The sequence below is a fragment of the Festucalex cinctus genome, chromosome 1, assembly GCF_051991245.1.
Source record: "Festucalex cinctus isolate MCC-2025b chromosome 1, RoL_Fcin_1.0, whole genome shotgun sequence".
NCBI classification, from domain to species: domain Eukaryota; kingdom Metazoa; phylum Chordata; class Actinopteri; order Syngnathiformes; family Syngnathidae; genus Festucalex; species Festucalex cinctus.
Genome location: NC_135411.1, coordinates 60,248,380 through 60,271,266, shown reverse-complemented (window position 1 = coordinate 60,271,266; position 22,887 = coordinate 60,248,380). Strand labels below are relative to the sequence as shown.

The 22,887-nt window shown below is 42.0% G+C and overlaps 1 protein-coding gene across 3 annotated transcripts in view; it reads right to left on the bottom strand.

Annotated features, from left to right (window-relative positions):
- The window catches only part of cpt1a2b (carnitine palmitoyltransferase 1A2b), a 25,076-nt gene extending 2,673 nt beyond the window's left edge, over positions 1-22,403 (bottom strand). For 2 of the 3 annotated variants that reach the window (XR_013278823.1, XM_077498453.1), the window contains exons 1-15: positions 22,267-22,403; positions 20,008-20,150; positions 19,071-19,210; positions 15,869-16,046; positions 15,227-15,328; positions 14,990-15,127; positions 14,424-14,501; positions 13,836-13,943; positions 13,449-13,536; positions 13,140-13,335; positions 12,253-12,441; positions 11,514-11,619; positions 10,718-10,834; positions 3,854-4,018; positions 1-112 (exon numbers count right to left, since the gene is read on the bottom strand). The exon at positions 1-112 is cut by the window's left edge and continues 17 nt beyond it. Coding sequence is in view for 2 of the 3 variants with exons in the window: in XM_077498453.1 (XP_077354579.1) it covers positions 1-112; positions 3,854-4,018; positions 10,718-10,834; positions 11,514-11,619; positions 12,253-12,441; positions 13,140-13,335; positions 13,449-13,536; positions 13,836-13,943; positions 14,424-14,501; positions 14,990-15,127; positions 15,227-15,328; positions 15,869-16,046; positions 19,071-19,210; positions 20,008-20,148 (1,858 nt within the window). In the remaining variant the exon portion in view is untranslated. Of the gene's footprint in view, positions 113-3,853; positions 4,019-4,938; positions 5,263-10,717; positions 10,835-11,513; positions 11,620-12,252; positions 12,442-13,139; positions 13,336-13,448; positions 13,537-13,835; positions 13,944-14,423; positions 14,502-14,989; positions 15,128-15,226; positions 15,329-15,868; positions 16,047-19,070; positions 19,211-20,007; positions 20,151-22,266 lie in introns of those variants that run through there. The other variant, XM_077498467.1, reaches the window with a different exon arrangement.
- Positions 22,404-22,887: the final 484 nt, after the last annotated feature.

Genomic DNA, 22,887 nt, shown 5'->3' with positions numbered 1-22,887 from the left:
CTTTGACAAAGGCACTGCTTTCGTTGGAGCAAGATCGCACAGTCTCCGTCCGTCCTTCCCTGAAGAGACGCGTCATGGACGCCTCATAAGTCAGACAGAAGCCGCCACGATCCTGATGAATGGAATTTAATAAAATCAGGACTTTTTTTTTTATATATACATATTCCTTCGCACACAAACAGGAAAACGATGTTCTGAGGGGAACATCAGGGTCTGTTGAGCCAGAGCATCATTTGGCCCCAATGCAAGTGGATTGTAGTGGCAAAAAGTCAAGTGTAAATACATTCTTTGTTTGTTTGTTTGTTTGTTTGTGTTTTTTTGTGTCACAAAAAAACCAACAAAAGTAAATACATTCTTTGATCGGTATCTTTATTTCAAATCGAAATTGGTTCTTTCTTATGCCAAAAGAAAATTTTATAAATTTGATTATACGGCAGGGTTGGGCCACAATTATGGAGGTCCTTCCGAGGACTTGATATCGGTATTTGCATGTCGACACGTCCTTATGATTGTCGGAGGAAATTCGGGGCTAAAATCGGGCTAATTCTCCTGCTGTGTGAACTCAGCTTTATATGTAACCTCACTAATCTAAACACGGCATTCGGAATAATATTACATTTGTGGAATACGAGTTATGAAGCAAAATACAGACGTTATACAGACGCCAATTTCTGTCGACTGCAAATGACATCACAGTTGCTCAGGGTTCAGGTAACGACCAATCACAGCTCACATGTTTTCTGAAGCTGAACTGTGATTGGTTGACTTGACTTGACCTGAGCAATTGTGAAGTCATTTTCACTCGACAGCAAGTGGCAAAGTGGCCACCTTAACCCTTGATCATTAACCAGAATACCATATTTAGACTAGTGGGGCTGCATAGAACATATAATTGTCAAGAATTTTTTTGGTGGAGGGGAGTGACTTCCCCTTTAACGCATTTTCTCCCAAAAACGTATAAACACGTTCGATTTTAAATATTGCCATGGTCCCAAAAATACCTTTTTAAAAAAAAAGTTTTTATGCTAGAGCATACAGAAGGCTTTGTTGCAGTTTCTGACCTGAAGAGGTCGCTTAAAGCAATGGTAGTTCTACCAAAAATGGCCAGCAGGTGGCAGCAGAGTATACGAGATCAACCAGGGCCATGTTGCAACAAGCTCTTTTCCTCAGTTTTCAACAGGTTTGTGAATAATGTTGAAACTTTGCTATATTCTAATGCTATTTGCCGAAAAACGGAAACAGATAGAAATTAAGTTTGTTTGTTTATTCCTGTTGAAAGAAGAGACTCTAATCTTTCTTTAGATAGGTTCCATGTTTTTATAGCAATAGACCACGATATTCTGTGGGCCTTGCAAAATCACTCAAAACACAGGAAAACAACCGGGAGCAAAGGGGGTTGCTTCAGTGAAAATGGCTGAAAATGAATAAGTTAAGGTAGTTGCATGTAGATGGTTTCCATTGTAACATAAGCTAAATCTAGTTTTTGTTGTTTTTTTAACACCTTCTTGATGTTAGCTGTTCACAGGTAATCAAACTCAGCTGCAGTTTCTTAAACAGCTGACTTCTCAGCTTCAACCACAGGCAGTATATTTTGAAGAAAAGTGCATGAATGTTAACACTTTGCTTGCTTTAATTACTTTTGGATACGGCTAGGGGTGGGCGATATGGTAAACATGTCATATCACGATTCTTTAAAAATAAATTCACAATCCCGATTTTATCACGATTTTTTTATTTTTTTTTTTACATATTTTTAGACTAATCTTCACATTTCTGAACATTTTTGTAAAATCCATCCATCCATTTTCTTGACCTCTTATTGCTCACAAGGGTCGCGGGGGGTGCTGGAGCCTATCTCAACTGGGTTTGGGCAGTAGGCGGGGTAAACCCTGAACTGGTTGCCAGCCAATCGCAGGGCAATTTTTGTAAAATTTAAAACATATTTAAAATGTATATAAAACCCTAAAAGAAAAAAAAACAGACATCTTAAGCCAACTAAGCTTTCTGAACAGGTTTCAATTGAAATACTGCAATTTTTGTTAAATAGTCCAATGAATGTAAACATAAATGGTAATGAACAGCCTCGGTTACTTTAGTTACAGTGCCAACGGTGTATGAACAGCGCTTAAAGGCACAGTCTGCCGGTTTCACTCAGGAAAATGCACTTTTTAAATACAGGATTTAATCAAACAAACTACTTCTCAATTTACAGATCTGGGCTTTTCTTCACGTGTGGGGGTGATTTTTGTCCTTAACCCCCACCCCCCCCAGCCTGTATTTTGTCATTTTGTGTTTGTTTTGTAAACAGCGGGACGTTTCTGTGGAAAGACAGTGTTTACACCCCTCCAGCCAATCGCAGAGCGGGGGGTGGCGTGTCGCAAACGGGGCCGGGCGAACGTGTCGGCTGCGTGACGTCACTCCCGTGGCAATTTGAAAGCACGCACAGATTTTTTTTTTCTTCACTCACTCATTCACACACGTAAGCTTCTGTGAGTGAGTGAGTGAGTGAGTGAGTGAGTGAGTGAGAAAAAAATAATAATCCGTGCGTACTTTCAAATTGCCTTGGGAGTGACGTCACGGAGCCGACACGTTCGACCGGCCCCGTTTGCGACACGCCACCCCCCGCTCTGCGATTGGCTGGAGGGGTGTAAACACTGTCTTTCCACAGAAACGGCCCGCTGTTTACAAAACAAACACAAAATGACAAAATACAGGCTAGGGGGGTGAGGGTTTAGGACGAAATCACCACCAAAGATTAACATAAACCCAGATGTGTAGACTGAGAGAAAGTTAAAGTGTGTACATCCTGTATTTAAAAAGTGCATTTTCCTGAGGGAAAATGGCATACTGGGCCTTTAACACCACAATAGAAATTGAAAATGTTTTTTCTTCAATAAACTATCGACAAAAACAGTTTGGAATGAGTTAGCAAAGTAAATAAAACACACAATTGGAAATTAGAAAACACTGTTTACGACAGGGCGGCACGGTAGTCGAGTGGTTAGCACGTCCGCTTCCCAGTTCTGAGGTCTCCGGTTCGAGTCCAGGCTCGGACCTTCCTGGGTGGAGTTTGCATGTTCTCCCCGTGCCCGCGTGGGTCTTCTCCGGGTACTCCGGTCTCCTCCCACATTCCAAAGACATGCATGGCAGGTTAATTGGGCGCTCCGAATTGTCCCTAGGTGTGCGTGTGAGTGTGGATGGTTGTTCGTCTCTGTGTGCCCTGCGATTGGTTGGCAACCAGTCCAGGGTGTCCCCCGCCTACTGCCCAGAGCCAGCTGAGATAGGCGCCAGCACCCCCCGCGACCCTTGTGAGGAATAAGCGGTCAAGAAAATGGATGGATGGATGTTTACGACAGCGTTTGCTCGTCCGCGATTCCGCGTAGTTTAGAAATTCTCGTGTGTCGGCAATGTGGATTGTGGACTTGTCGCGGCGCGGGGAGAGTTGCGTACCGGTCGGCTGTCGGTTCCGAGGTGGCACACGCTGGCACAGGCGTGGGAGCGTCACCGCGCTGACCGCGGCCGTAGGCCGGGGGGGGGAGCGCAAATCGAGCCGGCCGGCCCGGCCGCCTCCCTGCAACTCCGAGCCACGGCGGCCAGGCGATTGGAGCTTCCGCGAGCGTCCGAATCATCCGCGACATGCACACCCTTGGCCTCTCGTTCGAACGTCATTTGCTTTGGGGAGTTGTGCAGAACCTCACGGATGTATCGGGCTCGATCTTTCAGATTTATGAGATCGTCAACACTTAACGAACCTTAACGATCTAATATCATCATAACGCCCACCCCTAGATACGGCCCAAAATTCCTCTAAAAAACAAACATTTAGCGCAATGAAATGTGCAGCATGCCTTACCCTGTAGTATGCCAACTGTAATGCGATTTGAATGAATGCGTCTGGGCTGACCCGAAGCTTCTTAATTTGGCCTTTTCCAAAGTCTCTGAAGGGGAAGACATGGCAGTCCACATCGTCAGCCAAAGCCTGGGCAACAGCGAGAGAGCTGTGCACTTGAGCTTGAACCTGGGTCCAACAAAGAGGAGAGGCTTGAACCAAATATTAGCATGAATTAACGCAAAGCAAAAGAATGCCAGCAAAGGTGACCGCTTTGGAGTTAAACAGTGGGACTTTAAATGTGCGTTCTGACTCCCATTAAACATGTTTGAATGTGATTGGTTAATTCAGAACACACTGTCACATCACCATAATAAGAGGGTTTTGCAAACATGTGCATCCACATTATTTACCTAGGTCACAATAATGATGGATTTTTTTTTTGAATGATATATCTTGGTCTATCACAAAAATCTTGCATTTGAATAGAGGTGTGTAGACTTTTTATATCCACTGTCAATCCCTTTAATGTAGAGGTTTGTTTGATTTAAAAAATATTAAAACTTCCACAATAGTGACTGCACTGCCAGATGATCAGATGAACTTTTTTTTAATTTTTTTTACAAGTTTCCCTTAGGAAAAAGGAGGGCAAGTTTTTCCATTCTTTTAATGTAGTACAAATGAGTTCAGAAGAGGAACTTTCACTTTCAGTATGATTCAGTATTGTTAAACCCGCATTCCATGTCGACGTTGAAACAGATCAACACCAGCAGCATTTAGTAGACAGTTGAGTGAGAGGGTCAGTGGGTGAGTTACTGGAAACAATACGTATTTGTACGCCTCATCTGGACCTCAGATGACATCATACTGACTACTTGTATTGCATGCAAATTTCTATTGAAATATATTTGATATGGTCAGTTTAAATGCATTAACTGTTATACAACCCCTACAAAAAAGTATGAAATCACCAGTCTTGGACGAGCACTCACTCAGACGTTTTATTCTGTACATCAAACTCAGGTAAAACACATGAAACAGTCATGCCAAGTGCAACATTCTTGGCTTTCAACACTAAAAAAAAAAAATGAAGAAAAAACATTGTGCTTGTCAGTAAATGTTACTTTTATAGAGAAAGTGCAGGGAAATAAATATGGAATCACTCCATACTGAGAAAAAAAAATATGGACTCACTCCATTTTGAGCAGAAAATAAGGACACACCCAGTCAATTTCCTTTCCTTAATTGGGCACCTGCCTCAAATGACATCTGCTCGTTAATCAGCAGTTAAAAACAGTGCAGTTATTACACCTTGGAGGGCTGTTGGACCAAGTGAATTGGCAAGAATCATGGCTCCAACAAGGGAGATGTCTCTTGAGACCAAAGACAGGATTATCAACGTTCTGGAAGAAGGTATCAGCTGTATCGAAGATCTGGACCAAGTACAAACAACAGCATGGGAAGGTTGTTCAAGTCAAGCGTACTGGTAGACCAAAGAAGACATCTAAGCATCAAGACAAACAACTAAAGCTCATGTGTCTTGAAAACAGAAAATACACAAGACAAATGAAGAAGAAATGGGAGGAAGCTGGAGTCAATGTATGTGACAGAACTGTGCAAAATCGCTTAAAGGAAATTGGATTTACATAGAGGAATGCTAAAAGGAACCCATAATTGACGCTTAAACAAAAAAGAACAAGACTGCAATGAGCTTAGGAGAGGCAATCATGGACCGTGGATGACTGAATGATGATTATCTTCAGTGATGAGTCACGAATCTGCATTGGACAAGGTGATGACTCTGGAACTTTTGTTTGGTGCTGTGAGATTTACAAAGAGGACTGCCTAAAGAAAACATCCAAATTCCCACAGTCCTTGATGATATGGGGCTGCATGTGAGACAAAGGCACTGGGGAGATGCCTGTGGTTAAATCTTCAATAAATGCACAAGTTGACATTTGACACTTTGGACAGCTTTCTTATCCCTTCAATTGAAAAAATGTTTGGGGATGATGAAATTATTTTCCAAGATAATGCATCATGCCACAGAGCAAAAATTGTGAAAGCATTCTTTGGAGAAAGACGCATCCAGTCAATGTCATGGCCTGCAAATAGACTAGATCAACAAGTCCATGCCTCAGCGACTGCAAGCTGTCATAAAAGCCAGAGGTGGCGCAACTAAATACTAGTGATGTGTTTTGATTGTTTTTTCTTTGTCTGTTTTTCATGATTCCATATTTTTTTCCTCAGAATGGAGTGATTCCATATTTATTTCCCTGCACTTGCTCTATAAAAGTAACATTTACTGACCAGCACAATGTTTTTTCTTCATTTCTTTTCGTGTTTCTGAAAGCTAAGATGTTGCACTTTGGAATGACCTTCCTATTGTTTCATGCTTTTTATCTGAGTTTGATTTACAGAATAAAACGTCTGAGTGAGTGCTCATCCAAGACTGGTGATTCTATACTTTTTGCTAGGGGTAGTACTACAGGCCTATTCAGTATGATTTAGTAGTTGCACACCCATAAGAATGGTAGCCTATGGGAGCAGAAAGGAATTACACACCTTCATCATCTTTTCTCAGATAATAAGTTTATATCGTATACAAACTTGGTCCAGAAATATGAAATAAAAAAGGGAAATTTCTTACATTATCTGCAAGTTAAAAATATGGTTAAGCAACAAATCCCAACACTTCAGGATACGCTCCAACTGCCTGTCTTAGCTAAAGATATTATAAAGCTTTCTCCAACAACAATAAAGAAAATATCAAAAATATATAAGTTATTTCTATACACAAATAAAACGTATTTACCGACTTTAAAATGGGAAAAAGACTTGTCTATAGTTCCGGAACCAGACTTTTGGACCCAAATCTGTGAAAATGTATTTAAAATGACCAAACAGACAAATTTGCAACTTATCCAATATAAGATACTTCATAGAACATATATTACACAATATATGATGAAAAAAATGGGACTCTCTGACTCCGACATTTGTCTCCAGTGCTCACAAAACACTGCCGATACTTATCTTCATGCTTTATGGTCATGTACTCCAGTGCTGCATTTCTGGACTAAAATCTTGGAAAAGCTCGCTGATATATTAAACTGTAGGCTTCCTTTATCTCCAAGATTGTGTTTACTAGGTGACTTAACAATAACTGAGCTACCATGTAAAAAACCTCAATCTATATTTATAGCCCTTACTATTGCTAAAAAAATAATCCTTGTCAATTGGAAAAATAAACAATCTCTAAATATCGACCACTGGTTAAACTTACTAATAAATTATATCTCAATGGAAAAAATCTCTGCCTTAAATAAAAATCAAGTATCAAGATTTAAACAAATATGGTCTATGTACATAGAATATTTTAATCTCAATTTGGCAACTTAATCCTGCCAAGATTCTGCCTGTTAACGAGAGCCACCACATCGTTACAACTTCTGTTTTCGCTGCTTCTGTATTTGGTATTTTGTATCTGATTGTTTTTATTTTTATATAGTCAGGAACCTAGTTGCTGCTAGTGGGCTCGAGCATACCACACTATACGACACTATACTCATTAACTCCTTAAGATCTATTTCTAGTGGGCACTAAGCATCAACACTTGGTGTTACTGCATGCTAATTAGTCAATTTTCTTGACGCCGTCCCCTGTGGTCGGGCGGGGGTGGTTCTGCCCCCCCCCCCCCCCGTTGTCTGCTCGGTGGCGGTTGCGTCTTGGCCGCTCCCTGGGCCCCCTGTGGGGTGCGGTGTTGGGGTGCTTCCCCTGGTGCCCGGGGCGGTGCCGTCCCGGCGCGGTCCGCTGCTCCGTGCCCGGCGGCGCGGTTCGGGGTGGGTGGGCCTCCGGTGTGCCCCGTGGTTCCCTCTCCCCTCCCCCTTCCTCCCCCCCATCGCCTCTCCCTCCTCGCCTCCTCCCGCCCATCCTCCTCTGCCTCCCGGTCCCTTTTCCCTTGTCGCCCTCCCTCCTCCTCCTCCCCCCCCCCCCCTCCTGCCCTGCAGCCGCCCTTTCGCCTTCTTGTCGTCTTCTCCCCGACCCCCCCCCCCCCCCCCCCCCTTCCGCCCTGCGGCCCCTCCCCCTCCCTCTCCCTGGGCCTGTGTCGGAGTAGGGGAAATTTTTTCCCTCTGCTCCGACTCACCTGCTCCCAATTTTAATGCACCACACGCACACACTTGTATATACACTGGGTGGGGCCACTGCCCCACTCCGGTAGAACTCCTGGCGCCCCGGGCGGGCTCCGGTGGCCGGTGGGCTGTCCGGTAGCCCTGCTGCGCTGGCTGTCCGCCCATTGTGGTGCCGGGTGGATGAGGTGGGGGGCGGGTGGGGGTGGGGGTGCTGGGGGGCGGGCGTGCCACCTACACCCGCCGGGTTGGGTGAGGCCCCGCTGGTCGCTCCTCTTACTCACTTCACTAGCTTGCACTATACACTTTGTAAATATACACATAGGGCACACAACACATTTCTTGGTGGGGTGGGGAAGGGTGGAAACACCGTCTTCACCCTTCAACTCCCCTCCAATTTTAATGCACCTCACGTCCAAGGGGAGGGGTGAGTTGGGGCGGGGAGCCATCAGAGGGGATGGACTGCAGTGCCTGGTAGCGCTGTGGTCCCCCCCATTTGTGTCCCTGCCCCCACCACTTTGTCCCTCCATTCCCTTTTTTAATGCACCACACATATACATATTCATTTTTTGGGGGGGGATACGGGTGTGTCGGAGTAGGGGAAATTTTTTCCCTCTGCTCCGACTCACCTGCTCCCAATTTTAATGCACCACACGCACACACTTGTATATACACTGGGTGGGGCCACATTCACGGTGTAAGGGTAGAGCTCGCCAGTCGGCGAGCTGGCGGACTCAGTAACAGGGTTAGGTGTCACTAGTACTCTGGCGTGACGACCGGGGCCTCTCCCCACCGGGCTCGGTGTTCTGGTGTTCCGCCTTCTCCCCTGGTGCTTCCTCCTCTGCTTCCCCCCTCCCGCCGCTGTGCTACTCTCGTGCGGCTGGAGGTGGGGTGGGCACATCTTCCCTCTCTGCGCTGCTGCCCGGTGCCGGTTTCCGGGGGGGGGTTCTCGCGGGGGGCCGGGTTCGCGGGGGGGGGGGGGGGGGGTGGGTGGGGGGGGCGGCTTGTTTGGGGGGGGGTGGAGGTATGGGTGGGTGGGGGGTTGGGTGCTGGGGGTCGGGGTGTGTTCGGGGGTTTGGGGGTCGGGGCTGGTGGGGCCTGGGTCGTGGTGGGTGGCGGGTTTGGGTGGGGTGCGGGGGGGTCGTGGGGGGATGGGGGCTGGGGACCGGTGGGGCGCTGTGGGGGCCCGCTGGGCCTCGTTCTGCGGCCTTGGGCTCGGGGGTGTGGGCCGGGGCTGGGGCGGGGGTGTTCCGGGTGTCTGGGTCGGCTCGCCGACCGGTGTCCGCTCGGGTGGCTTGGGGGTGGCCTTGGTGCTGCCGCGGCCTGGGGATTCCGGGGGGGGGGGTGCTCGCTTTGCTGGACCGCGGTTGACGGCTTCTTTCTTTGATGGTGGTCCTTATGCATGCCAGATCCGTCGCACCAGCATCTACTGAAACTCAACAGAAGTACCCTCTCCCTCCCACAGCCCCTTGAATCAGTTGGTGCTGGTGTCTGTGGTTCTCACTTTGCTTTATCTATCCTTCCCTCCTTCCTCTCTTTAGTTTTTCCTCTGGTCACTTGAGATCTTAATTTATTAGAAGTATGAGGGTTCTGGGGTTGGCATAAGACTCTGGTTTTGTAACCACGTAGGAGGGGTCTTGTTGGTGCTGGACTTCACTTTGATGGATTGGATGTATTGGCTTCTATGGATCTCTGATTTTGTAATCATGGGGAAGGCAGGAAGTGTTTGGTCGGTGCTGGATTTCACTTTGATTTACCTTTCTTTTCTCTTTCTTTTTTTTTCTGACCTTTTCTCTGGTCTCCTGACCATTTAAACCTCACGACTCTGGCAAGATTCTGAAGTACCTGGTTAAGGCGAAGGGTAATGGGATATTTATAAGGTTTTAGGTGAATGAATGAGTATAAATTTATACGTATTTGCACGCACGCACACGCACGCGCACGCACGCACACATACACACACAAAAAAAAAAAAAAAAAAAAAAAAGAGCAATGATGACAAGACGTTGAATCGGTAAGACTACCGAATGAACAATTCTGAGCTCTTTAAAAAAAAAATTAAAAAAAAATAAAAAAAGAATGGTAGGTGTGTATACAGTTTTAAGTCAAGAGACACAGTATAGTGACTAGTGTTGTTCCGTTACCGTTTTTTGGCTCCCGATACCGATACCCCGCTTTGCAGTATCGGCCGATACCGATACTTGAGGGGGTTTTTTTCCTCAACATGAAAAAGCTGTCCTGCCAGTGGTTCAGAGCATTCAAGGGCCAATAGGATATCTTAGATCGGCATGCAGTGAACATGTCACATATCAGTAAATGTTGTGCACCAGCAAGACACAAGATGCTGCATCCAAAATCCTATATTAGCGTTGGAATTAATGGTATTGGCATGTTACTTGTGAGTAGTCACCGATACCGATAACACTGTTTTAATGCAGTATCGGCACCTCTGTCGATACCAGTATCGGTATCGGAACAACACTAATAGTGACATTGAAATGCCACTTGCTTCTACTACCTGAACTTCGAATAATATTCATGTGTTTACACTAAAGACCTACAAGCCTGTCCAAACACATCCGAAAATGGCATGAAAACATTCAGGTATGATAGGATCAAGTGTGTGGACTTGGTGGTGGTGTCTGTCTAAACATGAGTGGTGAGTGGGCGAGTGGGATAAAGGCATTGGAATGTTAGGAGTCATGTGAGAATGTTTCACACAATACAAAGAGTCATTCTACAGTAATAAGAGTAATACCTCTGGCGATATGTCCCAGATAAGCCTCTGGGGGTGTGGCAAGGAGCGGTCCACTTCACCCTTGCAGTGGCCATCCTCAGTGTATCCAAGGTGGAAAGCGTCAGTGGCTAGTGTGTACTGAAAATACAGTAAGTGGAGTCAAAAGTTTAGAAAAGCTGAAATTAGCTCCGCCTATGTGGTTTACAGTGCATTTTAAAGGAAGTAGCTTTTGCATGACGGATGATCTCACACGTGATTAGAGAATATAGGCTGTGTTGTTTCCATTGCTCTGTGGTATATGCATGAAATCAATGATTTTTTGAAACATCAAAGAAATTTGCTGATGTGGTAATACAGAGTCTTGTGAAGCTTTTTCAACTAAACAGCTCTCAGTAAGTGGAATCTCTGCATGCTTAGGCAGCAATAGATGAAACCATGGCTGTATTTTGAGGCTTAGCAGCTATGGTGATGAAATCCTGGTGACCATCTGTGAATTCTTCTTCTTTTTTTTTGTGAAACAGAACCAACACCTCATCTTATCGTTCTATACTCCATCGATCCTAGTTTGCAATTAACCACCCAGATTTATCCTTAGTGGCTAAAAAAAAAAAAAAAAAAAAAAACATTTAAAAATGTACATTTTTATCATTGGAAAAATGAACAAAATTAATTTGATCTATAAAAAAGACAAAATGCAAAATAAAAAAAAGCAAATAAAAAATATATATATATATACACAGATAAAAATGTGTTTCTTGACCACAGCCAGGCAACAGTCTTCTGCCATTTATTTAATATAAAAGTGGAATGCACACACCTCCCAAAGGTGAGCCACAGTTGGTGCATCAGCCCAGGAATGTTCAGCGTTTAGTCCATTCTTCCCATTCTTGTAGATCACAACTGAAAATGATTTATCATACCACCTAGGAAACCATGACAGACACAAAATACACAGACATATACAATTTTGACATGATTAGGTTTGGGATTGGTGCCACGGGGGGTGATGGTAGGTGGGACAGCTGGAAGTGAGGTACATATGAAATATGCACTAACAGTGCACAGAGAGTATTTTATACTTGGTGAGTATATCATGCATTATTGTTTTGGGATAGAAATACAGAAAAAAAGTAACATCAGTGTTCATTCACACCGGAAAAAACAACAACATTTGTATCATCTATGATGCAAGTGTGCCGCCCACATCTCCACCCACTGCGCCTCCGCCATCTTGATTTGTTGAGTGAGCACACTGACTTTATGTACATTCAAGTCTAACTTTGAAGTGCAACTTTAGTCACTTCGCTCTTACAGCGCTGTATCTGAAGCTCACTCATACATAAAATTTTGGTGAGCATATATATTTTTTAAATATTTGACTAACTGATTGCTCATAACTTGTGGCACTCAAAATACAAAAATGCTTTTGTACAGTAATTATTACCAAGGCAAAAAGCCATATAGACTTGAATAATTTTCCTAGGGAGAAGAATACCTCTCATGTGAAAAGATGATATGTTGGTGATGATAATTAATTTCTTTAGTTTTGTCCTCACCTGTCATAACATTTGCCATGGAGCAGGGACTTGGCATATCGGTCCAAGTTGCCTGTTGGGTCGTTTCCCCTCATGCCTTGCTCTTCATCATCCAAGGTCACGAAGAAGGCTGCCTTCTCTATGGCATCGAGTGATCGTTTGTTGACGCCAGAGCTGAAGTATTGCTTTCTCATCTGAGACCAAGGAATCCTGGAGACATAGATTGGAATACAGCTCATCAACAGATGCTGCTGACCGACGACTATATTTGTGTACTGCATTTGCAATGTTAGTTAGGAATTCCTAGATGAGGCCCCCATGGACGTAGGCTGAAGCTAGGTCAACGGAATATCACTCCCGAAGTTGATGCTAATTTTCTGTTAGCATTTGAATGTGATCCTCCATTGACTGTAACATTAGCTCTAGCCAAGTTTAATCAACGAAGCATGTTTTGTTTAAACTACGTCTGTAATTATTTTTATTCTATGTTTAGTTCTTATAATAATGGTGGCATCATTAAACAGTTTAAAGCACACTTATGGACAGCAGAATTACATATGCTCCACGTTTGCCACTGAAGCAACACACACAGCGCTGCTGTGTTTACATCAGGCAAGCACGACATAAGCAGACCCATACCTAAAAGCATCCATTAGCACCATTTAATATGGCCTAAATTAGCTAGACAAATTGTGTTTAGCTGATTAAATAAGGAATGTATTTGTAGACTGCGCTCATCATGTTTATTTTGGCTTCCAAGCAGCGAATGTAAACATTACTAGCAGATATGGCATGTCTCACTTGAACGGTGTGTACAAAAACAAAACAACGGATACTGACACAATTCAAATTGGGCTGCAGTGTAAATTCAGCTTTAGGGGTATGCAAGCGTGGTCCATGGTTTCTACCTGTCTCCAGCAGTGAGTGCTCCTAGTTTGTCTTCTCCAGGCTGGGGAGGTGAAGGGTCATCGAGGATCTTCTGAATCTGATCCTCAATCTCCCTGGGAGAGAGCAGGCGTCCAGCCCGGTACACCCACAACCGGAAATAGCGTCCCTTGTGGTACACAGCAACAAACTCGCTGTCCAGCCAGTGCTGGAGAACATCTGTAAACATTGATTATCCAAATTCTTTAGAATTTGTGTATATAATCCACTTTATTGCTCATTCTGTCTGTTAAAAAATCTTGCTAGGGGTGAGACCAGAAATAGCGTGTTACCTGTCTCAACTCCCGGAGTACGTGTTGTGTTGAACATCCTCTCAGTCTGGGCAGCACACAACGGGATGACAGTACCTGGAACACGGCTCTAATTCATAGAGACAATACCAAACACATACTGAATAATTTATTCAACTGTCTTGTGTTTTCCAACACAAAACTGCTGCCCATTATATTTCTCAACATCCATCTTTTTCTATTGCAGCAAATATGAATAAATGAATGAATAAATAAATAAATAAATAAATAAATATAGAACGAAAGAAATAAAAAAAACAGAAAATCTCCGGACGTCAGAAGTTACATAACAGATTGCAGATGTGTGACCCTTCACTCACCTGCAAATGCACATTGAATCACAACATTTCATTTGCAGAAATTACATACCGGTTTGAGTTCCTCCCGGTTGACCTTTCGGCGGTAGAGGAGCATGGCAGTAATAGTGTTGCCTGCCCTCGCAGCTTGCTTAGAAGTTGGGGTCACATACAGGAAGTCCTGTAAAGTATGCAGAATGGGGAAACTAATAGACCACAACTGACAATGATTTCTCACCCCCGGTGTGAAGAAGACAAGAACACACGTGTATTAATTTTGTCATGCTTCATGCTATTTTGTGACGCTGTTAGGTGGTAGTGTGGAAGAGAGGCGAATAACGTCCGACAAAGACCATTTACGCCTTTGTTAAATGAAACTTAAGAAACCTGCAAAATTGGGGTTTGTCTCGCGGGGGCAAATCTAAATACTTTGATATTACACTTCTGTTGACATTACAAACAATACTGATTTTATTTATTGAGTTTAATTCATGATTGGTAGATTTGCTACATATTAGTAATTCCGCTCTTTCAGACAGGTCACAAGAAAAATCATTCATGTGCACAAATATTGCACATTTAGAAAGACTTGGCTCCCCCTGGTGTTCTAGCAAAAAACAAAACAAAAAAAATAAATAAATAAAAAGAAGCAGCTGGTTACCATTCCATAGTAGTTGCTGTTGACCATTATGGGACCTCGGCTTCTGAGGTAAATGTATTCTTCCCACCAGTCACTGACCTGGAAGGAAAACAGCCAAATAAAGTTTGAGCTGGAATTTTTCTTGCACTGTAGATGAAGTACAGTAAATCATAAACACCATTCTTCTTCTTAAAAAAAAAAAAAGATTCTTCACTCAATGAAATGCAAGGCATGCTCTTCTCAATAATATTAAACTTATAAGTCAACACAATACAGTCAGGAGACTGCCATCCATACATTGGCACACAAGTGCTTTACACATATTGATGACATATTACAGCTTCCATACTAGGGCTGCAGTATTTTTCAGTCGGCAACAGTATGTGAAAAGGTGTGTGGCAGATGACAAATTGTGGTATATCATGCAGCCCTTTTTTATTTAAACGCAACTTAAATAATGGTAATAATAATTTTCAAATGCATATGAAACGTTACAAATGATTTAATGTCAAATGCAAATCAATTCAACAGGAGCAAGTCTGAACACATTTTAAAATGTTTTTGTGGGGGATAGGCTAGTTACTTACATAGTTAGTAGCCCAGAGAGCTTTAAGTTTTAAGTAACGTTGGAGTCGATTTCCCAGGTTGCACTCAAAGTCAGAGGCCAATTTTGTCATCCGTTTGAATTCACAATCTGCCAACAGAGGGCGTGCTGACTCCAAGTACTGAGACAGAAACAGAACGTTAATGTATGCTGTTGTCTCATGCAAACCGATATGAGGACGGTGAATGAAGAAGCGTAAGTGTTGGTACTGTATACACACCCTGCTCAGTGTATCCTTTATAGCCGGAACAGGCAGATGAGGCAGCGACGTTTGATAGCTGTACAGTAGAGGCTTCCTGCTAGACAAGAGCCTCAATAGAGTCTGGAAAAAACAAAACAAAACAAAACAACAAACAACAGATTTGGAACAGGTTCAACAACAATTTTAAATTTTAAGAATGAAAATGATCAACATTGTAATGGATGCTATTAGATTTACAAAAGGGAAACAAACACACATCGAAGCAGTAGCGTTATTATTATTTATGAGTTACGAGCATCGACTTCCTCCTTTATGATCTGGTCATTTGAAGCAATTAAAGTATTACATTACTACAAACTTAGGGCCAATGAGCTATGTTTAATGACTGACTTTTAGTCATTTATTTATTTGTTTAGCCATTTATTTATTTTGAATTTGGGCAGTTTTGGTCCTCCATACTAGACGAGCAAGGCCACAATGTTTGTCTATGACACATCTATCGGGTCAAAATTGGGCTACATTCGTTTAGTCTGACGTCACCAAACAAAGTGATTTGCAGATTTTCTCTAATAGCAGGGGCAACACTGTACAGACGACGAAATAAGCCCTGCACAGATGTCATCGGGGGTCGCCATAATGCCAAGTAGGAGCACGGCTTACCACCCAGATTTTGGTGGTGTTGGAAACACGACCATGCTGCTCAAACATCCACTGGTGGTAGGAGAGAAGCAACTTGAGGCAGAATCTGAGAGCGAGGATAAGGGAGAGCCACAGCAATGTGCTGAAGACCAGCGCGGAAAGCATCGTCTGGCCCTGAGCGCTGAGTGACACATGGAGGCTGGATGGAAAGGCAAGAAAAAGAGAAAACAGAAGGCAAGGCATTTTTTTATTTAGTCAGTCATTTTAACTCATTCACTGCCAGCCATTTTCACTGAAGCAACCCCTACGCTCCCGGCTGTTTTACTGGATTTTGACTGAATTTGCAAGGTCCACATTTCCATTGCTACAAAAACATGGAAGCTACCAAAAGAAAGATTCTTCTTTCATCAATAAAAAACAATAGTATATTTGTATCTGTTTCCTTCCCGCTTTGCAGCAATTGGCATTAGAATATAGCTAAGTTTCATCATTATTCACAAACCTGTTAAAAACAATGGGGAAAAGAGTTTATTACAACATGGCCTTGTGGCTGATCTTTTATACTCTGCTGTAGGGGTGGGTGATATGGCCTAAAAATAATATCCCAATATTTAAAAAAAAAGAATATGCTGTGACAATATTGTTTATAATTATTGAACAATAGATTTATGATTGGTGCTTAGCACTTTTATTTACAGCCCAATATATAAGCCACCTTTTTTTCCACAATTGAATGTAAACAAAGTGCAAATATAGCAACCGTAATGGAATGAAATGGAAACAAAAAAAAAACAAAAAAAAAACAGGGCAGGTAATTTTTATCCTGCAAGGTCTAATTGTAACATACAGTAACTGCTTAAAGCACTTTTGCTTAGCAGATACAAAGAAAACACAAACACACATACTCAGAAGTCAGTAGCAAATTGCATGAGTCAAGAAAGTCCATTTTTTTCTCCTGTGTGCTTTACCCATCGTGTTGTAGAGGCAAAAAAATAATAATAAAAAAATAATAATAATCACCATTGACACGGTAGCAGCCAGTTTGTGGCGTCATGCTTTGCACATCACAGGCATTGTTGAAAAATGTTTTCCCCCCGCGATTGTTTAGGCAATGGTTATTTTGCCGTAACTGGCAACCCTCCTGCGAGCGTTATTTTGCCGTGAATGTCTATGATTGATGAATCAGAGGAGCGAGAAAATGCCGTGAATGCTTGTAGACATTACTAGCGAGTATGAATAACACAAATGTGCACTTTTAGGGCACTGCGCGATAGCAACGTGCACGCCTTCCGTCGAGAGCGCTTTAGTTTAGCGTCCAGTTAGCATTACAAAGTCACCTCAACTATGCAGCGACTTACCAGTCACGGTAAAATAACCACCACGGATTGTTTATCTTGGCCAAAAAATACGCGACCGCTTCAGAATTATCCAACCACCGTCTGCTTTTTTATTTTTCATAAGGAGTGCGTCTGTTCAAGAGTGCTCCAGCAATGAACTTTTGCTTACAGCCACACGCTCCGGCATTGTTTTAATACAACCGCAAACAACGTGTGCACGTCCAAATGGACAACATCCCAAATAATGTTATGGATTACGTCACCACGTCAATTTCGTGATATTTCAAATTCTTCTCACCCCAAAAAAATACAAAATAATATCGTAGAAGGTATGATATGGAACACCCCTACTCTGCTGCGACCTGTTGGCTGTTTTTTGTTATAACTACTATTGCTTTAAGCAACCTCTTCATGTCAGAAGCTGTATCAAAGCCTTTTGCATGCTCTAGCATAAAAAAACACATAGTAAGATTTGTCATTGTAATGAATCGATAGGGACAAATTTCTAATAAGCCATTTGCTTCTCCCCGTCAGCCCCTTCTTTCGGATGTTTAATGTTGCAAATTATGTGATTTGATCAATGTAATCTGTCATTTGTCCGAAAGGAAAAATAATGAATAAGACAAAACAAAAAACATTTACAAAAAACAAACAAACAAACAAACAAAAAAACAAAAAACGTATAAACACGATTTTGGGAGTTCAGGACAAAGTATTAAAAACTTATTTATACGTTTTGGGGTTTGAATGAGTTAATCAGACCTTGAACAGCACTCATATAACTATTTCATTTATTTCCCAATAGAGATGGTGAACAATGTTTAAAAATCATCCATCCATCAGATTTATTTAGCTTATCCTTCTTCATGCCCAGTTGAAAATGGGGTCCCACAGGGCTCTGTCCTTGGCCCAGTATTTTTTTCTTTATACCTAGCACCACAAGCTCACATCTGGTTTGGCTGCTGTGAGGAACTGGTTATCCACAAATGTTCAACTTATAAACCCTACAAATACAGAAATGATTGCTGGGACCGCTAAAACACAGTAACCAGTTTCAATCTTTTACCCTGTCTCTTGATGACTGCAGGATTGTATGTGAGATAAGGTTTAAAAAAAAAAAAAAAAACACCTTGGGGAAAATACCAATTATAATGTAACTGGTAACGCTGGTGTTACTGTGGGTTAATCTCAACTGCTGCTACCACATGCATGGTTGTGCTGTAATTGTGAATGTCATAATCTTCATATCACATACAGTGTTACCAACAGAGTTTATTAAACATATCTTAATGGCAGTGGCAGAGATGTTCAAAATCCAACAAAAGCATTCTATGTCGAGATTATCAACACGAGTGCAGATTTAAACAAGGTCAGTAGACTCTGAGTAAGTGATGATGATGTTGGGGAGAAATGTCCAGGTGCTGAAGTAATTTCCTAATGGATGCTATCAAAACAGAATGGGGTAAGTGTGTGTGCACGTGTGTGTAACCATAATGAAAACAGTGAGTCAGTAACATTGAGTGGCAGTCAGTCAAGAGGCTGTTTAGGATGTCGGTCAAAGTTCATGTGCTGGAAACACACCCACATTGCTCACTTGTGACTCATCAGTAAAATGTGCCACATTCATTCTTTACATACCAGGCTGGGTGCAAGATATGACAACATTGGTGACTAACACTGTCATACTGACACAACTTGACCTCAGTTTGGTCAAGTTATACATGCCATTATTAAATTTTCATTTTGCATTGAGATTTAGATTATTAGAATTTTGAGAAACAAGTTGCTCCGTGGGGAAAAAAGAATGGAAATACAAAAATATTGGCTGTCTTAAAAAAACAAAAAAACAAACCCTTTCAGACGCTTTCATTGTTGTGTGCATCTACCTGAGGGGAAGGTGTTGCTGTATCTTGGCAATGAGCCCCATGCTAGGATCAGAGCGCATGTACATGGTGGCCAGGATGGCAATGACGACAAACAACCAGGATGAAGGGCTGGCTGGATACATTCCCTTGATCACCCGGTTCTGAAGTAAAAAAAAAGAAAAAGTGAAGCTCATTCCGATGCGAAATTCAAATGTAGAACAACATTGCAAAATGGATACACAATATCTCTAAACACCAAACAATGTACCCTTTAGAAAGAATGGGCCATTTAGCTCAACTCTGTCAGGTATCAAACACTAATTATTACTTTCATTTGTCTATAAGGGTACTGCATCACGCTGGGAGCTGTCTCTAAATATATGCACATTTTACATGCATATATAAATAAAACTAATTAGAAAGAATAGAAACACCTATTCTTCTCAGATCTCAAGTACAAAAAAAATGAGTATTTTCTTACTGAAATACATCTTCAAACATTTAAGTGAGCAAGCATGAGTCTGTTCGATAAACCGGATCTCAAACTCTTCAACCACATACAAGCACAACCCAAATGTAAATATTTGTCACCTGTTAGGACATGCATGCCGGAGAATACTTACCCTAACATTATTCTATCAAAACCTTGGCCTATAAGGCTCTCATGAATTTTAGTTTTTATTTGCACACAAACGAGCTTCCCGTACTAACTCTTCAAAAATAACAATATTTATATATATTTTTTAATTAAATAAATAAATAGACAAACAAACAAACTGTGTAATGAAGCCAGCAGTTCATCATTTTCAAAAAAGCACAGACATGATAGGGAGGCCACCGTCTGGCTCCAGGGGGGCGGTGCCTACACATGAACTTAGTGAAGGTTACCAAGCTAAACACTTAGAAGGTGCTTCATCGAAATCCGGCAAAATACAGTAACATGCTTTCTCTTACTCACTCTTATGCGGCTGACACGCTTTTTCCACGATCGTACTCCCGACAAGTAGATCTGGTTCAGGGCCTGATATGAGAGCTGTAGGTCGATGCCCTCTGGTGTTATGGTGAACTGGAATGCCACAGCCTGGTGAGCCTCCGCCATGCCTATTGACCCACACAACAAAAATATTAATTAATTAATTCATCATCCATCCATCCATATTCAGAACCACTTATTCCTCACAAGGGTGCACATACATATTTGAAATTGTGACAAACACATATTTATATTTAAAATTAACCTAACTTTGCTCACTCCTTGCTTATATTCTGTTTTATTTTGTTTGCCCAAGCTTCAAATAATTGCGCCCTCAACTTACCTCCTAAATGTGAAATTTAGCAAACTCAAATGATCAGCTACATTTTCACTGATAAAAAAAAAAAAAGTGTATATGGAGTATTAATCATAGCATCAGCGTCATGTCTGCACACTAAATATAAGCTTCAGCCATCAGTGTCTTCCTGTCGTCATGAATTATGTATTACAATACTTTTGTGCAATTATCTCAAGGACTGTGCTGCTGGCTAAAAATAAAATAAGAGGTACAGTAGCTAGATTCGATGGAATGGCACCAATATTCTTGATTTTGACCCTAACAGCTTTCTATACTAATCATTTATCAACTACAATTTTACTCATTTTTAGAAGAGGAATCTCTAAAGTACAACTACAACAAGTCCTAAAGTCATACAAAACATTAATTTAATGCAATCAAGCAAGCATTAAAGAGCTTAAAGTTCATGTGAGTTGAGTTAACATTTCATGTTTGGCAACTTTTCAACATGGATAAGTCATGCTAACAAATTAATGTAGCCACCTTGGCTAATGTTGGTTTGTACACAGTGCATTATTGCATTTGCACGTTCATGAAGGGCAATGCTTTGATCAGGAATGCAAGGGAAATTCAAATATTGTTTGCAGCATGAAGCTCGCAATCTGCACTTTCACAGATTGTGACTGTATGAATGAATTATGGGTCACATCCTGGTACCCATGGTAGGATGTGGGTTAATAAAGGTCTGTCAGGACCAAACTATTCTAAAGTTTGGTTAAAAAGGTGTAGCGAGGCTAAAGGAATATTTCTTAAACATTTTTAGAATTCTAACAACCCTTTCTCCAAGTACATTTGGGTCATCTTGCGAAAACAAGAATCCCAAGAGGCCCAATGTGTGAAGTGTTATGTACACAATGTAAAAGTTTCAATATTGGAAAAACAGTGTGACATGATGTAGAATCTGTTGACATGATGTAGAATCTGTAGAATAACTAACTGCTTGTTATCTAAGGATAAGGAACATGAGTAATACAGAGGTCACCTTGACACAGGAACAAGATCTGTACCTGCAAAAATTAAACCTTCGTCACAAACTGTGACCAAGAATTAACCATTCATGAATTAATGTCAGACAGGCGATTTCACATTATTTTCTGGCTCTTTGGTGAAAATGGCACCGTGTATGGCAAACATTTTTGAAACGGGTTGTAGTTCATAATGTGATCAGGACAATTATTTTTTAACTATTCCAACTGTTCTGGAACATTCTTTGTATGCATGATAAATTAAAAGTATGTACAGAATATTTCAAGGATTTTAAGGATCTGTGAAAACACTGCCATCAGCTCTCATAACCGTCTCCATTCCAAGATAGATTATTAAAGGCCGAAATGGTTGGGCGGCAAAAACAAACGACTATTATGAACCGGTTAACACGGTGACGTCATATCAAACATGGAGCTGTCTTCTACCGTAGGTCACTATTGCTAGGATTCGTCATAATAATTTCAGTTAATGAGTTTGCCTTTCATTTAGCGTCGTTAAATGACGCAACCATGACAACCAGCGGCGAAACTTGTTTTCACGTGGCTTTACTCTCGAAAACCGGTTTAGTTACACTGCTGGCAGGTCTCATGCCGCTCTCCATCCCTACAACAGATCGCGTTCAAAGCTACTGTATAGAAACCATAAAAAGCACCACATCATCCCAGTGCAAGATGTTTTCGCCAATATGCTGCGTTTCAGCTCCTTTTGAAGAAGTCATGTAGCATGCAGCACACAGAGCTCCATTCAGATTCAGCACCATCCCCATCCTCCACCCGCGCCAAGCACAACGAGTAATGGGCGCACAAACGCTTGCTTGAAATAAAGCCCAACTAGTACACAAGTAAGGAAACGTAAATCAATACACGGAGATATGGAATACAATGCGAGTTGATATATACCTGGAAATTGTTGGAAGGCACTTGTTCGGCACTGCTGTGACTGACAGAGAAGCTTGTGTTTGTGCCCCTCCCTCCTCGACGACCGCTCTGGAAGTGAAGCTCTCCGCTCTGTCAGTCTCAGTGCCAACTAGCTAGCCTAGAATGCTAACAACCGAAGAGGGTCTAGCTCCTCCTCCTATTTACTGCCGACACTCTGTCACAACAAATTCCATTCAATAACAAATTAACAGTGTTTACATTTAAGTAGTATAATAATAATAATAATAATAATAATAATAATAATAAACATCGCACTGAAGGAATGGGGAAAAGCAAGTACAAAGACCTAGAGCTATAGCTGTTTATTAGGGCCCGAGCAGCGACCGCTGCGAGGTCCCTATTGTTTTTCAAGGAATTCTTATTAGGGCCCGAGCAGCGGCGGCGGCGGTGCCGCTGCGAGGCCCTATTGTTTTTGTAGGAATTCTTATTAGGGCCCGAGCAGCGACCGCTGCGAGGTCCCTATTGTTTTTCAAGGAATTCTTATTATTAGGGCCCGAGCAGCGGCGGCAGCGGTGCCGCTGCGAGGCCCTATTGTTTTTGTAGGAATTCTTCTTATTATTATTATTCTGATTATTATTCTTC